Source organism: Podarcis bocagei (genome assembly GCF_964188305.1).
Source record: "Podarcis bocagei genome assembly, chromosome: 16".
NCBI lineage: Eukaryota > Metazoa > Chordata > Lepidosauria > Squamata > Lacertidae > Podarcis > Podarcis bocagei.
The window spans coordinates 16,202,443-16,219,895 of record NC_138142.1 but is presented as its reverse complement, the minus strand read 5'-3'; the positions used below and the strand labels follow the sequence as shown (position 1 = coordinate 16,219,895).

At 49.9% G+C, this 17,453-nt stretch overlaps 1 protein-coding gene across 4 annotated transcripts in view; it reads right to left on the bottom strand.

Annotated features, from left to right (window-relative positions):
- The window catches only part of CABIN1 (calcineurin binding protein 1), a 59,333-nt gene that overhangs the window by 13,628 nt on the left and 28,252 nt on the right, over window positions 1-17,453 (bottom strand). For all 4 annotated transcript variants that reach the window (XM_081174616.1, XM_081174619.1, XM_081174618.1 and 1 more), the window contains exons 28-32: window positions 16,682-16,998; window positions 14,725-14,838; window positions 6,955-7,118; window positions 903-999; window positions 150-812 (exon numbers count right to left, since the gene is read on the bottom strand). In XM_081174616.1, the coding sequence (XP_081030742.1) occupies window positions 150-812; window positions 903-999; window positions 6,955-7,118; window positions 14,725-14,838; window positions 16,682-16,998 (1,355 nt within the window). The remainder of the gene's footprint in view (window positions 1-149; window positions 813-902; window positions 1,000-6,954; window positions 7,119-14,724; window positions 14,839-16,681; window positions 16,999-17,453) is intronic.

Here is a 17,453-nt window from a genome sequence, read left to right as displayed (position 1 = left end):
AAAGCCCACACCAAGCCGCCACAGTGACAGCCACCAGCATTCTTCCTCGGTCACCGTGGAACAAATAAGACAACACAAACAATAATACAAGACCCTGTCAGCTTCTGCCCAACATGACAGCAAAGGCACATTTCAACCCTGCTGCTTACTTGCTTAATGAGCATGTACGTCTCAGACATGATCTTCTCGATCTTGGCCAGGTCGTAAGTCATGACCTTCTGACCCTGCTGCCACACACGATAAGCATCCAGGAGGAGGGTCTTCCCCGACTCTGTGTCATCGATCAGTTTCCTTTTCCGGCTTGGCCTCTGGCTGACCTCCTCCATCGGAGCTGCCTGGACGCGGACTTTGGCCGCCTCCAACTGCTGGTGCTTAGAGCTGATGCTCAGCTCCTCCAAGGACAGTTCGGCCGTCCGGCTGCTCTCTAAGCTTTTGTCCTTAGGGATCCGCCCGGGCAGCCCACGGGTCGACTCAGGGCCTCTATAGGAAGAGCCCATTTTTTCAGGATCCTCAGAATATCCTTCCGAGTCCATGAGCTCCGCTGAGCCCGGCTGGGGAGCCTCTTTTGCTTCTCCCTCAGGGGTTGCCTCCCGTAGCTCTGCTGTGTCCATGGCGGTGGGGGTCTGCTGCACCCCCTGGGCGGCTTCTTTCACCCCATTCTCTGCACCATAAGCTGCCACCCCGCCTTCAGACAAGGCTGCCTTTTGCGGGAGGGTTTCCTGTCCTTCTTCCGCATTTGCTTTGTTAGAGACGTCGGTCGTCATCCTGGACGCAAAAAAGCTGCAGCACTTGGAGTCTGGATCTTCGGAGACCTTTAAAAGAGACAAAGAATTTGTCCCCTTGAATTAGGAGGGGCGCCCCCCCCCCCCACCAAGAAGCATGCAGGGATTTTAGGGCCTTACCTCGGTGAGCTCATTCAGCATGTCCTCCAGCACAGTCACCGTGAGGACGAAGGCACGCTGGGCAAGGACCTGGCGGTCTGCATCCCGCAAGTACTTCCTGCAGCACAGGGGGAAAAAGAGGGCAGGAAGGCATTTGATTACAGGACTTGCAGATGCATTTGAAATCGAGGAGACAGCAGTTCAAATGCTCTGGATCCTGCTGGATTTCTCTGCCTCCAAAAACCACCTAGATGAAGCAACTGCTGGCCACCGCACACCCCTTTCAAAGGACAAAACTAAGAATCCATAGTTCACTTGGCTCAATCTGGCCAGAGTTTCCCTTCCCACCACTGGTGCTTTGCTCAGGTCCAAGACTACGACATCATTTGCTACTCAAGTTCATTCCTGACATAGAGAAGGCCTGCCCTGAAATATATTCATTTTGGGCTGGTGAAGAAGATGTCTCCCGCCTAACCATGTGAACTCCAACGATGCTAAATAGGTAGCTTGGCTGATGATGAATAATTATGAGCCTATAGCCCTTAAACCAAAAAGCTCCAGAAGCATCTTTTAACTGCACAAACAAGACGTGAGCTGAGCCACAATACAAACAAAACCATGGTGCTCTGTGCTAAAAGAAAGGGAGACAGTCTTGCCCACCCAGTTTCTGACAAACCAGCCTTCAAAGGAGGGTTAATCCTAACCACATCTCACCACTATGACTGAAAATACCTTCAGAAGACCACCAGATCCCTCTGAATACCAGGTTCCTGGGAATCACACGTGGAGAGAGAGCCATTTGCACTCAGGTGCTGCTTGTGGACATCCAAGAAGTACCTGGCTGGCTACCAAGAAGTACCTGGCTGGTGTATCTGAAGAAGTGTGCTTGCACACGAAAGCTCATACCAAGAACTAACTTAGTTGGTTTTTAAGGTGCTACTGGAAGGAATTTTTTTATTCTGGCTGGCTACTGTTGAGACCAGGAGGAGATGCCCCCCTGTGGCCCAATCCAGTTAAAGGACTGTTCAGATGTCCCCAAGATATCATTTTGTTCAAAATGCACCGAAGACTACAATGGTTTTTCCTTAACCTGAGACAAGTGTGTCTCTTTTTCTTTCATACACAATAAAGAAGTTTCACTCCAGTCTAGTGAGCTTGCTTAAAGAAAACAAACTTCCTTCGACTGCTCACACACAAAGCCAGAAGCAAAGGCCCAACAATACATCCATTTCACGATTTTATCCAGCGGCAGCTTCAGTCTTAAGAGCCACGTGCTGGCATGGACTATGTTTAAATCCTTCGGCTATGCTGAGAATCTAAGCAGGCCAGCACAAGAATGTTGCGTATCCCTCAGTAACTCACTGGGAACCGCCTCTAGATCTTAGGAGGCTGTTTCCAAAGATACGCCCCTCACTGTGTGGCCCCATTCTGAGCCTACCAAGCCCTCCAAGGCTCCTGCACCAAGAGGGGAACTGATGAAAGGAAGCAACAGGGGCAGCGGCTCCTTTCCTCATCCCAGCAATGTTTTTGTGAAAGAGATAGTGTCTGCCAGGCCTGCCTTCTCCATCATCAGAGTGTATGGCTACTAGCTGAGAATTCCCTGGAGGTACCAGCAGTGCCTAACATTCCTGGCCTTGAGCAAGGCCTTTCTTCCTCCTCCATTAACCTCCAACAGTATTTGCATAACATTCATGCCAACACTGCCTTGGTCTTTCTCATGGTTTCCTACACAGGCTGGAAGGTCTCTCCTTAGCTACTGTCTGCACCATCATCTCTTTACCCCTTGCTTAGGTAGAGTCCCATCAGTGGACGTCCCTTGAGTTTTCACCCGTATGTGAGATCCATGGGTTACTTGTATGTAGGGCACCCACATAGGGACTCAGAAGTGGGGTCATAATGCTGCCTCCTCCCCCAGTAGTATTGAGTGTTGCAGCTGCTCATGAGGAGGAGTTCCTTCTATATTCAACTCACAACCATTAGGGGCAAGGCTAGCCCAGGGACAGGGCAAAGGGGGCAACCACATTGCTGCTTCACCATGTGCATGCCCTTGCCCACAACAGCAAAGCCTGACTTGCTTTGCTCTTAAAAGCCCATAGCCTTCTATTTAAAGAGGAACAATGAACACAGAAAAAGACACTCCTCCCACATTTGCTTCCAACGTTGGGTACCCACGCAAAAGCTCTCAAACAAATATTTAAATCCTTTTAGAAATCATGCTTAATATCAACGTGTTTGGCTTCTAACTGGGTTTGTTGACATCCGCTGGGCTTCTTAGCTACGCCTGTCCTGAACTCCAGAACGCCTTCCTGTTGCACCAGCACGCAAAAGGGCTGTTTGTCTTTTCCATGCACTAACTCAGGAAATCTACTCAAATCCATACACAGAGCATCGCCAGAGCTGCTTCACCTGCGCAGAGATAAAAACTGAAGTGATGATGATTCCATTTCCCCTAACATGCTGCTGCAGACAGCCCCAGATTAGACCCTGATGGAGTAAATTAATCCACTGCTAAATAAACATGCCAGCCAGTCTCCAGAGAGCCAAACACAGTGAAGAACATCTCAGACAAGGCACTGAAGGGGCAAGGAAGGCTTTGTACTCTCAAGATTTCCTGGGCAATGGACTGGCTGGAATTGGCCGTATCAGCTACTTGGCACTGAATGAGGCCCACAATTAGAGATGCATTGCCTAGCATCATGAAAAAGGGAGTAACCAAGCAACTTATTCTTAATGCATAGCAATCAAGTTGACCTCCTAGGGCCACAATCAATTCTCCCAGATAACTTTTTATTATTTTAAGCTTAGATAATGAACCTTCATCAGCAGAGGAAATCGAGAGGCATCCAGGTTAAGAAAGACTTTGACTTTCTGTTTCCTCTTTGCCAAACAACACTGTAAAATTAAGTTCCTACTTTATTAAAAGTTAGTTTTGATGGATGCTGCTCATCAGTGGATCAGCAATTCTTCAGGCAGAGGGAGGAAGAGCCTCAGCCATGGTGCTCCCTCTGTGACAGGCAGGTAGCGAAAGCTCCTCTTTTTGTCAAAGAGGTTTTCTTAGCTAAGGAAAATCCCCAGAAGCTAATCAGCTGAACAGCAGGGGGCTGCTGTTGCTAACATACAAGTGGAAATGAAGGTGCAGCTGTGATTAGATGTGACAGTCAACTCTGGGAACCTCAATAACCTCAGCAATTCACTTGTCACCAACCCAGGTGGCTCTCCAATAGGCAGAGAAAGGAAGGGAGGAGGAAAAGGTATGGCGGTTTCAATTCTCCAGGGTACCCCCGCCATTTGTCCCCCAGAAGGGGCCTACAGTCCTATTGAGAGTATTGGACACCATCCCAATCAAGGAAGAGTGGCAAGCAAAGTTCATGGAATATGCAGAAATGGCAAAACGTATGGGAATAATAAGATATCAAGAAGAAAGTGTTTTTATTAAAGAATGGGGATGTTATGTAGATTATTTAAAGAATCATTGTAAACAACTAAATACATTAGCAGGATTAATATAAAATCAAGCATTTAAAATGTGATCTTGGGGGGGGGGAGTAAACAGAATTTTTTAAAAAAAGATGTTAAGGGAGACGTGCAGTTTAATTAAACGTATTCACTATGTAACCAGAGTAGGAGTGGCGGGAAGTCGAAATGAGGGATACAAATGTAAAGGAGGACTATTGTTGTTAAATTGAAAACTGGAAAAAAAAATTAAGAGTATTGGATAGAGAAGGACTGCAATGCAGCAGCACTCCATGCAGGGGGGGGGGTCACAAAGCAGCCCTCCATGATGGAGGCTCGGCATGAGCAAAGGCTCTAAGGAGAAACTTGGCCATTTGGCAGCCATGGAGGCAAAAAGACAGCCTAGAGAGGAGGGTGAAAACTTAGCCTGTTTCTGCCTGCTGGCAGTGACTGGCAAGTAAAAATCACACACGGACAGTCACACATGTTCTGGATGTTTTTTGCCAGTTAGTTAGTTAGTTGTTCAAAACTTTTTTTAATATTGTGCTTTAACGTTGTAACCCATCCTGGGACCTTAGGGTGAAGAGAGGGTAACAAATGATGACGATGACAACAACAACAGCAGCAGCAGCCGTAGTAGGGGCAGTAGTAGTCATAATACTATTACTACTAATATATGTTTTATTGTATTTGCAGATACTGCTGTGCACTGTATTTATATTTTATGTGAGTGGGCAGTATATTTTTATAAAATAAATAAGTTAGATTGCTTTCCTAAATGTCAGCCATTGCTATAGCTTTGTTCATTGGTTTAAAAACCCAAAAGGGAGGAACTGGCAAGATCCTCACCAAACAACTGAGTGAACAATTAGCCTCTCACATTGGGGCCTACGACTGCCACTCTGAGGTTCTTCGCAATCAAGAGGCATTTTCAATTTATGAAAAACAAAAACAAGGGTTAGAGATTTGCTTGCTTGTTTAAAAAAATGAAAGCTGGGAATTTGGGGGGTCCTGGCTTATTCAGTGCGGGAGGTATGGAACTGATGAACTGTTTTTCCTGCCTGCCCCCCTTTCCCCCTATACCATAGCACTGCTCTACCACGCTGGCTCCCTAAACCACTTTCCACCCAAAGAACCGACAGCAGCCAGAAGCCAGCAGTGATGTGGGCGGAAGATTTCTTCTTTTTAGAAATGCATTGTTTCATAAAATTAATTATTAGCACAATGAATGCACGCAATACATGCCAAACAGGGGAACTGGAAGAGATAGGATGTCAGTCAAATCTAACATAAAGCGGTTATTAACTTTTTCCAAGGGGCCATCCCTAGGAAGCAGATATATTTATGAGCACAGCTGTTAACCCACGCTAAATTTAGTATGCTGGCACTCTTCAGAGCCTTCATGTGTTTTTCTTGAAATCTAATCAATTTTCAAGCCGTCCAGAAAACATTGATTCTGCAGCAAAGCTTGAATTGAATATGCTTGAATGTAACGTTTCAACCACACTTCATTGATTCCACCCCCTCCCCCAAATGAAATATTTCAGTTCATCTGTTTTTGGCCACTGGAAGGTCTCAGCCTGCCTCTTGACGGAGGGATGCGCAGGGAATTGAGACCCTTACCATTGTGGGGAAGGGGCCAGAGTGCAGGGGGAAGGGGCCTGCTTTGCCTGGAGAAGGTCGCAGGTTCAATCCTCATTGACATCTCCAGCCAGTGCAGGCGATATTGAGTCCACCTATTTCAGTATGAGGCAGTGTCCTTATGCAGAGAACTTTAAATGTGGTCCTGAAAGTTGCTCTATTGAAAGGAATCAGGACTGAGTGTCTTTCATTTAGCTCTGCTAAAAGACCTCAAAATCATTAAAGCCAGCGAAGGATCTACACTGTCAGTTTATGGGGGGAAGGAAAGAGATCCCAGCAATGCCATCCGATGTACAAAACGAGAAAAAGCAAAAAGGATGGAAATATGGAACTGTTAACTGCTGTTGCTACTGTCAAAGAAAGATGTGAGGGAGCCTATCTGCGATTTTGATCTGTGACACACGCACACCACATGCTTCTTCAAAATGAGCACATTCCCACCTTAAGAGATCAATTACTTTGAGCAGTCAAAGATGGAAGAGTGGTTTCTGAGGTGCTGGAAATGCAGTTGATGTTATTTGCTGAACTCTTGTGGTGGGAATAACTTCCAAAAGGCCTCCAAGGGTACAAAAGCCAGGAACCAGCACCTCTGTAATCTCTATTCCCCCACCCTCACCTGTATCCTCTTCCTATCTTTTTGCTTCTCTCCTTTCCTGGAAAGGATTTTTAATATTCATTTTCAACACTGAGAGCAGCTGAAGGGGACCTACAAATGACAAGAGATTTGCAGGGTATACAGTGGGGAGGAAAGTGCCCGGATTTGGCCTTTGACGAACTGCTCTGCATTAAAGCCAAGATACAGCTTGTTCAGTCTAGACAGCGAGACTTCAAGGCTGAAAACAAACACTTTTGCAAACCAACCATTGTTATTCTCTAACTAATATATGTAAGAGCTAAGAAGGGTTTCGGCCATGGGGGTGGGGAGGGGTCAGTATCTTAGCATTTCAAGCCAGAAACAAGAAACCTGGGCCGTCCTCACTTTCCCTGGTCGGGGGTCCTCTGCAGCATAGATGAGACTTTCAGCAGGGTGTTGTAATCCTTGAGCTGCGACAAGACATTGAGCAGAAGGACGATGGAGCGGTTCATGTGAGAGGCAAAGCTACCAGGGCGATCAATTTCATCCACGGGGATGCGCCAGATTCCCTGCACAGGGGAAGAAACCAGGAGGAAACCATCAAAGGTGGGAAGCAGATATTGCAAGCAATAGGAGGGCTGCTTGCCCAGGGCAACAACCTCAAAGGCAGCCTCATATTTAGGCATTTTTTTTAATTTTTGGCATTCGGTGAGTTTCACAACCTGTTTTTATGCACACCTGACCCAAATGTGGCACACCCTCACAGCTAAAACAGCATTTGTGAATATACCTCATTTTATTTTTCATGCCTTGTTTTTGGGTTGCCACTTTAATTTTTATTCTATCTAGGGCGCCTCAAAGCAGAAAGTGGCCAGGGCCTCTCTGGGTCTCTGAGAAGGCCTAGTGACAGCTTTGGACAAAAGTTTCTTCCCCACCTGCAGTTTCAATATATGAAATGCAACTGGAATTAATTCATTCAGGATTTCCAAGCTGAAACTGAAAGGCTTCATCAGGCCCAGAGAACATGTAAACAAACAAACCATGACATTCCATTGCAGGGCAGACATTCTTGATCTTAACTTTGTTATCCAAGACATCACGCAAAGGGCAAGTATAAGGACTTTTCTAGGCTTCAATAGAGCTATTTGCAGACCTGGCACAGCAAACTCCTCATGTAAAGGGAGGATTAAAAAATCCAGAGAAGATGCCCATTGAGAAGGTAATGTACACAGGACTCAAAGGGCTAAACAAACAGAAGTCCTGCAGGCCTGTTTTTTTGTAAAAGGCTACACAAGTTATTCAGTTCCCAAGAGGCAACTGAATTCCCAGCCTTCAAGAAATGTTTTTTAAACTAACAAGAGTCCACAAAATGATGGAAGATTTTAAAAAAAGAAAGGAAGGTGAAGAGTGTGTGCTGTGTGCCATTAAGACACTACCCAATGCATACCCCATGGCACTTTTGCAACCACATTCTCACATAATCCAAAGTTTCTCCTTGACTAATGTTCCATACTCACCATACATTCAAGGTGCATTTGAGTGTGCCCCCAAAGAGTCCTGGGACCTCTAGTTTACCCCTCCCAGAGCTACAATTCACAGTGCCCTGAATAAACTTAGTTCTCGGGATTCTTTCGGAGGGGGTGGGAAATGTGCTTTCAATGGACAGACAGCTGCTGGCCAGCAGTTGTCTCCCCCTGTCCTCCTCCCTGTATCCCTCCCTCGTTCTTTCCATCCTCCACCTCGGCTGGACCAATTGGGAAGGCTCTCTGGGGCACAGACCACAAACACTGGACCAGCCACCAGCAGCGCACCTCCGATCGGGCTCAAGGGATTTACAGCATCCCAAGAGCTTGGAGACAACGACTCGTGTTTCCAGCGGACCCACGGCACCACCAGAGAGGTTTCAGAGAAGGAGCCTCTCCGGGGCTCCACGCCCGGCCAGCGCTCCGTCGTTTCCTCACCTAGACCTCCCTGCAAGCCCCAGCCAGCTCTGCTTCCAGGGCCGGAAAGAGCCGCGCATTTCTTCCCCTGGGAAGTCAGAGCAGCAGAGCTGCGCTCGGCGCCCCGTCGGAGAGGTGACGCCGACTCGTCTTCCTCGTCAGCCGCGGAGCGGCGGGCCAAGCGATCGGGCTCCCCGGCAGGTGGCGGGCGCAGGGAAGGCTCCATCGGCACCTACGCAACCTAAACCAAGGCGACGGTAGCCGAGGAAAGAGAGCCGCGTCGCTGCTAACTGGAAACCCGCGCGATTTGCAGACGGAGGCGGCGCTCCGCTCGGCAGGCCTCCTCCTCCTCCCACGCAATCCGGCCAGCCCAGGGGCCGCCCCCGCCCGCCTCCCGGGGCTTCCCCCGCAGTCCCCCGTCCAAACAAGGCCGGGCGCTGCGCAGCCGAGCCCCGAGGCTGCCTCGAAGCGGGGGCTTCCCCTTCGCTCGCTTGCTCTCACCATGCTGGGCACAGGGCGGCTCCCGGCAGCTGCGCGCCCTGGTGGTGGTGCTGGGGCTGGCCGCCCGCAAGGCCGCCTCCTGCCGCGCCCCGGAGAAGGCTCCCCCGCGGCGGCGCGGAGGCGAAGCGGCAGGCCCCGCGGCGGCAGCGGGAGCCGCCGCGCTGCCCATCGCTGGCGCTGCCATCGGGGGCTCTTCCCCGAGACGGCGCCCGTCACGTGGCTCTCCGCCCCCGAGAAGCCCCGCCAGGAAGGCAGCCAGCCAGCGAGAGAGAGGAGAGGCGGAGCTCCCCGACACCCCCGCGCCGGAGGGAAGCCAGAGCGCAAAGCCAAGCGGCGCCGCCGCCAGCTTCTGCCTCGGCTGGGCTGCGCAAACTTCGCTCTCCCTCTCCTCTAGGGCACCCCACCAACGTCACCGCGAAGGACCTGCTGTAGCACCGCGGCCGCCGCCCGGCTCCCCCAAGCGTAGTTGCCGCGCAGCTAGGAAAACACGCGTCGCCTCTCCGGGGCACTTTCAGGCTCCAGCGTTGCCTGCATCAAAGCAGCAGCGGCAACTCTGCCCGGCCTTTGGAGGCTTCCAAGAATTTCTGGCCCGTTTCACGCTTCGCTCAGCCAAAAAAGCCCCCACCTCCGCATGGAACCAGGCACGGAGGACAAAAAAACTTCACCCCAGGTCGCTTTTGGGGAGAGTCACCTGTTGTTTCTAGAGCTAACTCTCTCCAGCTCCCACTGAAAGGCTTCTATCAAGGCCCCAACAACAGAACCCAGGTGATTTGTTTGTTTTTTGGGTTTGTTTTTTTAAAACAAGCAAAATCTGCTGCCTGACCTGCGCCCAGCACAACACCAACGCTATCTGCAGCAGCCAACTTGGCGGCAACAGTCTTCAGAAACTTGATTGGGTCATGAACGCAGCTGATTTCAAGAACATGACTCACAGTTTGAGCCCAGATCCCGTTTTTCTTTTTAAAACCTCCCATCAATTTTCAGTTTCTCCTTGTTCGTTTCTGCATAGCACATTTATACAATACTATAGAGAGAGACTTTCAGGAGCCTTGCCTATACGTTGCATGAAAAGAGCACTGCCATTAAGCCAGATTCTGGAAGAATAAGCAGCATCTGCCCCAGCCAAGGCTATTGCAACCTGCTCTAGGAAATAAGATGGACTGCAGAAGCCTTCATCCACCTAAGATGGGAAGCCTAAATCACTTGGTGATTAGGAGGATGCTGACGATGAAAGCAGAATCCCAACTACCTGAATCTCCTTAGAGAAGTACCAATTTCTTTGCACCTTTTTATCCCATGAATATTTTTTTGGGGGGGGGGAGAAAACAGTGCCACAGCGGGTGACATTGTGCTGACAATCCCAAAGTGGAAGTGATGGGCAGCTGCTAAACCCAATCCTGACAGTAGTTCATTCTTATAAAAAGAGGCCACGTTATTTAGCTACTGTTCCCGAGGGAAAGCCTGGCCCAGCACACACATACGCTAGACACAAGTCAGGGCTCATAGCTGCATAACTGAACTTGATGACACAATTGCACTGATCTGCAGGTCCTATCCCAAGCGCACCTCATGGGGAATCCTTGCCTCGTTCCTGCTTTCCGACAGGAAATCATAATATGACCTCAACTCAATTGTCCACTGAACAAGCCAACAAGAAGGCGGGAATCTGCTCCTCTGTGCAGCTACAAGACACGACTGCTCATCTGCAGCGTAGCATCTTTCTGTTTAAAAAACCCCACACATCACAATTCTGTTTTCAAATCCACTTCAATTAGTCTTCAAATAGTTCTTATCCATAGATAATATAATTTACCGTATTTTTTGCTCTATAAGACTCACTTTTTCCCTCCTAAAAAGGAAGGGGAAATGTGTGTGCGTCTTATGGAGCGAATGCAGGCTGCACAGCTATCCCAGAAGCCAGAACAGCAAGAGAGATCACTGCTTTCGCTGCGCAGCGATCCCTCTTGTTGTTCTGGCTTCTGAGATTCAGAATATTTTTTTTCTTGTTTTCCTCCTCCAAAAACAAGCCGCGTCTTATGGTCTGGTGCGTCTTATAGAGCGAAAAATACAGTATGTTCTAAACAAACTTGAAATGTCTGCTAGGAAGAAGGCCCTAGCACTAATGCAACAGACGCAACAAAAAGCCCGAAGAATTATATTGACCCAGCAATGGTAGCAACAGAACAAGAGCAGAGGAGGAGGAGAGAGAGTATAGCAGCAAACTTCTCCACCCAGCCCTCAAACTACCCTTGACTAAAATCCCTGTGAGCCAAGACAGGAGCATCCTTCCTTTGGAGCTGAGAATTGGGGTGAAGGCAGACACCCTCCGCAGACCAACCATAAGAAACATCCTGGTAGGTCCCCATGTTCCTTTCTCTGCTGGTAGAGAAGTGTCTCCACTCCACAGCAGAAGGAAGTAAATAAGGAGCCCCAGAATCCCAGAGCAGGCAGACCCCTACCTACACAGCACAGGACTGTCAGCAGCACCTTCTGGCCAAAGGCCACACCGGCAAAGGGGGACCTGTCTGATGCCCAGTGAATGGTGATATGGTGAAGTCCAGGTAGCCCCCCTGTAGATTTTCTTGAGGGGAGGCTGATATCTGAATCCTGCCGATGGGAACCATCATCACCCCTGGTATATCTGAAGGAGCGTCTCCCCCCCCCCCATCGTTCTACCCGGACACTGAGGTCCAGCACCGAGGGCCTTCTGGCAGTTCCCTCACTGCGAGAAGCCAAGTTACAGGGAACCAGGCAGAGGGCCTTCTCGGTAGTGGCGCCTTCCCTGTGGAACACCCTCCCACCAGATATCAAAGAGAACAACAACCACCAGGCTTTTAGAAGACATCTGAAGGCAGCCCTGTTTCGGGAAGCTTTTAATGTTTGATGTATTATAGTATTTTAATATTCTTTTGGAAGCCGCCCAGAGTGGCTGGGGAAGCCCAGCCAGATGGGCGGGGTATAAATAATAAATTATTATTATTATTATTATTATTATAGAGAGTGGCCTGTGATCCCCTATGAGGCTGCACCTCATAGGCTAGCCCAGCTTTTCTCAACCTTGGGTTACCAGGTGTTGTTGGACTACCACTCCCATCATCCCCCTCTGCTGGCTATGGAAGATGAGACTTGTAGCCCAACAACATCTGAGAAGCCAAGGCTGGGCTAGACAGAGACTTGCTGACTCCTCCTACCCCCCCCCCCATGGTGCATGAGTGAAGACAAATGATGAGCTGTCAGGGACTGGGAAAGTGGCTGTATGTTGGATGCATATCTGGATGGCCCTGCATATCTGAGACTTCACTGCACTGCAATCTGTAGGAGCCAGAGCTGACTCCAGGCTGCAACACCCCCATTTCTCCTGGCACATGGAGAGGTGAGTGTGGATTGCAGAAGAATCAAACCCTGACCCTTTTCTGGCAGAAATAGCTGCAAGGAAGGAGTGTTTGAAAGATGACAACTGGCCCAGGGACACTGACCCGGGGGCAGGGTGATATCCTGACTCCTAATGGCGGCAGCGATGGCAGAGAAAGGAGGGGAATTGGCTGGTTTCCCTCCAGGCTCTCCCACACAGTGAAGCAATTCCACCCCCAACCCTTTAAGGGGTTGGGGGCGGAAGGCTGCTGAAAAGTCTCAACTCCCATGCGGAGGAGGAAAAGGGATTCTGGCGGCAACAGCAGCCACACATTTCATGCATCCCTCCCTGGCAGACCTAGAAAATTCTCCTGTTGATGAAGAGGTAAAAGATGACGGGAAGGTTTGAAAAAGATGATGAAGAATAAGAAGGGGGAATGGGTTCTTCTTCCAGCTAGTCTCCCGGGGGCGAAAGTGAAGAGCACCCCAGTGTGGCACAAAACCGGGGAGAAGACCAGACCCCAAGGAATTAGCCCGGCAGCAGAAGTCGCAGCCAGCAGTGTGGATCTATTTCTTTTTTACACAGTGCTCTCATAAATGTTTTACAGAATATGGCACCAGGTATAATATACATGATCTAGGACGCAGCAGATGGAGGAACCCTTTGGCCAACCCTCTCTTGCTCTGCTTGGTTGTTGTCCATGTAAAGTGAAATAATCCACAACTGTTAACCTTCCATAGGTGAGCAAGTTAAGCACCCTTCTAGCATTCTTCACTCTGAGGAAGAAAAAAGTGGGTGCAAGTCATGGACCGTATGGAGCAAGATGATCTGACAAGGCAAGGAACTAGAATTCTAGGATCATAAAAACAACCATTTAAAAGAAAAGATGTTGACAACTTAACTCAGCCACCAAAAGGCATGGAAATCTTGTGTTAAGGACTTCCGTGCCTTGGAAACATTAAACACCTTCAGTCGTTTGTGTGTGTGTGTGTGTGTGTGTGTGTGTGTGTGTGTGTGTGTGTTTTGCTCACTGTACAGTACAATGTGGCCTCTAGGTGGCACCCAAACAGCTTCTGCCTTGATCTTTCAGCCCCAATTTTCTCTCTGTCCTTCACTACAGCTCCAGAATAGTCACCAGCATTCAGGCTCTGCTTTAAGGTGTGGAGAGAATGTTACATTTCTCCCCACATTGCCCTTTATATCAACCCTGCAAGAAAGACCATTTTACAAATCACCATCTGACATGAAGGCAACTTAAGGGTTGCAAAATCTCTTTCTCTCTCTTCTACATACACACTCCCCCCCCCCCCCAGTTCTGCTTGGTTCAGTGTTGCTTAAACTCAGGTGCATTTGCCAGCTCCCCTCAATTCCTGTTTCTGCTTTTATATTTCAGTACTTATTGACAGGGGGACATGGGTGGCGCTGTGGTCTGTGAGCCTAGGGCTTGCCGATCAGAAGGTCCCTGCTCCTGCCAACCTAGCAGTTCGAAAGCATGTCAAAGTGCAAGTAGATAAATAGGTACCGCTCCAGCGGGAAGGTAAACGGTGTTTCTGTGCGCTGTTCCGGTTTGCCAGAAGTGGCTTAGTCATGCTGGCCACATGACCTGGAAGCTGTCTGCGGACAAACGCCGGCTCCCTCGGCCTTTAGAGTGAGATGAGCGTGCAACCCCAGAGTCGTCCACGACTGGACCTAACATGGCCTCATTTTTTCTTTAATCTTATGTGTGTGTGTTAATTTTCTTTCTGTGGAGTACTGCTGTCAGGCAGAAAAGCAGGGCAGAAGCATTTTACTTAAAGAGAAGAGCCTGCAAGACCCCACCACAACCTTCCTCAGGCAGAGCCTCTTCTCCCTTCCAGGGGCCAACTAACCAGTCATTCATTCATTCATTCAATAAGTTTTTTGTGCTAGCCAAAGGCCATGACAGCTACTAACCAGTCAATAAGTCCTCTCTACTGTAGACAGCTTCATTCACAATTCTACCTCATGCACATGTGGGAGAGCAACAGAAGTTTGCTAACAGGGTTCAAGCAGCTTCCTTAGTCTGGCCAGAAACTCTTGGGAGCTCAAGATGTGTGCTAGCCACTGAATGGGAAGGATGTCAAGACCCTTTGCCCTCCCCTTGGATCTTTCCATGCAGGAGAAGCAAGCAGTTGTGCCTCTGTTAAGCATCACTCCTCCCTGGTGGGCAGGGAACACATTTCGCTTTGCTGGAAATTCTTCTCTGCTTTGAAGGTGGCCTCCTAACAGACTTACCTGATGAAAAGGAGATGTAAAATGAGAAGGGGGGGGAATTAGCTGCTCAGAGGGCACTCTTAATTGGGCAGTATACAAAAGATGTAAACACAAACAAACAGCCACAAGTTTCAGGTACAGGCAACTTACATTGAAGAAATTGGTCTTGTTCCTCTCGCAGAAGAGACCCTGTGCTGGCATGTGCTTCAGCTGCTGCCATGGGAGACTGCTGCCTAGCAACACATCGCGAGCCCACTGAAGATTCTATATAGGACAGCGCAGGGGAAGCAGGAGTTGGAGGGAGAGAGGTGGAGGGGATGTTTGGTTATTGCAGATGAAGCCTCCTCTTTCCTCCCTTCCTTTCCTCTCCCACTGCTCAACCAGCACATCTGCCACAGCCTCCCCCTGCCCCTTAGGCCCCCAGGCCTGCCTTCCTCCCCTCTTCACAGTTAAGAATGTTTGTGAACATCCCAAGACAACGCAGCAGCTCCCTCAATGGCACCAGAGGGGAGGGTGCTCCGTGCAACAACTGGTGTTTAGTCTCACATTTGGTTCAATGAGGTGATGGAGAGCATGTATATAGCCATGCAGAGAAGCCCCTCCCCAGCCTCAGGAGAGAAGGGTTGGGGGCCTCCTCGTCCAGCAAAGGACCAGCCTCATTTTGACCAGAGACCAAGCACCCAGTCCCCGGACCGCTACCTGGGAACAAGCAGGGGACACATCCAGTGCCCCTCCATGCTGAACAACCACAAAATTTGCCTCCCCGCTCCCCGATAATGCTAGGCTTTTGTAGTACAGTTGAAATACATACTCTCAAATTGCCAGCACCCCCCATAACTCCAATTTCTCAACAGCCCTCCCCATCCTGGTGCCCTCCAATGTTCTGGACCCACTCCTGACAGCCCCACCATTGTACCCTGTGCTGGCTGGGGCTGATGAAAGCAGTCTGGAAGCCCTCTGGAGGGTTCTAGGTGGGGGAAGGAAGCCCTGATCGGTTGCTCACCTCAACTGAGCATTCTTATTGCTCCTGTTAATTTGAATGCCTCCACATCAAAGTGCATGAACACCGAGCGTACAAGAAGACTCCCAAGGCAAGCTTGGAAGCCTTAAAAGCAAACAGAAAGCCAGGCAATTTTGGGGAATTGTGTGCATACAAAACATCAGCTGAGCTGTGCACCTGGAATCCAAGCACAGAGCACAGTGCAGGATTCAGCTGCCTGGTAGCTTTCCCTCTTCCCTGAGCCTGCTTCTTTGTAAACCAAGCGCTTATTGGCTCCCGAGACACAGGCCTGCTTGTACGAGAGGGGCTGATGCCTGGCAAAATCTCAGAAGCTGGGGAGGGGGCATGAGATGTTTCATAACTAGGAATGGGGCTTTCAGTGCCTAACAGCTCCTCCCTCCTCACCCTACCACCACCAGCCAAAGCAGAAGCAGTAAGTGAGACAAAGGCGAAGTTTGCTGAATTCCTACAATTTCCAACAGGTTGCAGGGTTTAGCTGTTCTGAACACACAAATGGGACGTCGTCGTACAGAATTAGTTATTTATTTAGGTGCAGAACTGCCAGGAGGTAAGAGGCAGCAAACGGCTGCAGTGGGTATCCCTCCTCATCTTACCAGCCACATCACAGCCAATACAATGGCCAGCACAGCTACACTAGAAGTGCACGCTCAGCAGGCAGTCACTACAGGGACTGTGCTAACATTGCCCTGTCATATGGACACTGCAAAGTCAGCTTCTCCCTGTGGAGGTTGAAGGTGGGGAGCAAAGGAGCAACTCCTGCTCATTTCAGGTTCTAACTCACAGGATGATGCAGGGGCAGCTGGTTCTTGCTTTCAGGTAAGGCCAAACTGGAGTGTTGCTGCTGTGGCAAAGAGCAGAGGGGATTTTGATTTCGTCCCAGAAGATCTTGAGAGCTCCTGGTTGCTGGTGTTGCTCCTCCCAGTCCCAGAGGAGATGGTTTCCCCGCCACAAGGCATTGCTGCTACTGCTGCTTAGGGAATGCCACGTGTCCACCACCCACAGGGGCTCTAGGCCTGGACAGTGAGAAGAGCAATGTCACGTGAGAGGGGCAGCGCTCAGCCCTACTCTCCCACCACCACCGCTTACCTTATGGGTTGTGCTGTAGGCATAGAGGTAGGCCAGCCTGTAGAGACTCTTGTAGTGCTGAGGGAAGCGGCTGAGGCAGAGGCGGAAGGAGGTGATGCAGTGCTCCGTCAGGAACTTGCGCTGCTCCTCCAGGTCCACGGGGAGGCTCTGGGGAAACTGCTCCCCACTGGGCACAGCCCGCCGCTTGGTGTCCCACTGGGAAAGCGAGGGGGCAGGGGCTTTGGGGGGGACCCCGGGGGGCGGGGCCGGATGGTCCAGCTTCTGCTCAGCCACGTGGCAGGACTCTGAGCTCTCCAAGGGCTGCTCCTCCGGCTTCCCTGGAGTTGTCAAAACAGATAGGGCAGCATCAGCATCTGCTTCGGACCCAGCGGACCCAGAAGCCACCATCATTCTTCCTCCGTCGAAGGATGTTACAGTTAAAAAACACCCACAAATTTGAAGATAAGGAAACCCCCATGTGCGCAAAGACGTGAAATGCACGGCCAGGAGAAGACGTTCCCTTGGCTTGTTCTTGCTTCCGTCAGAGTAGCTCAGGAGAGGAAGGAGGTGCTCAGGACCCGTTGGGAACAGCCTCGTCCCTCTCTCCTAGGAGGAATCTGCTGACCCCCCCCCTGCCCTCAGTCCGCTATTCACTACTCCTCTCTCTCTGGCAGCAACAACCACTTGCTGCTGCAGGAAGAAAAGTGTGCACTTGCTCCAGCCGCTCAAGCTGTGCTAAGCAATGCGCTCTCTCTCTCTCTCTCTCTCTCTCTCTCTCTCTCTCTCACACACA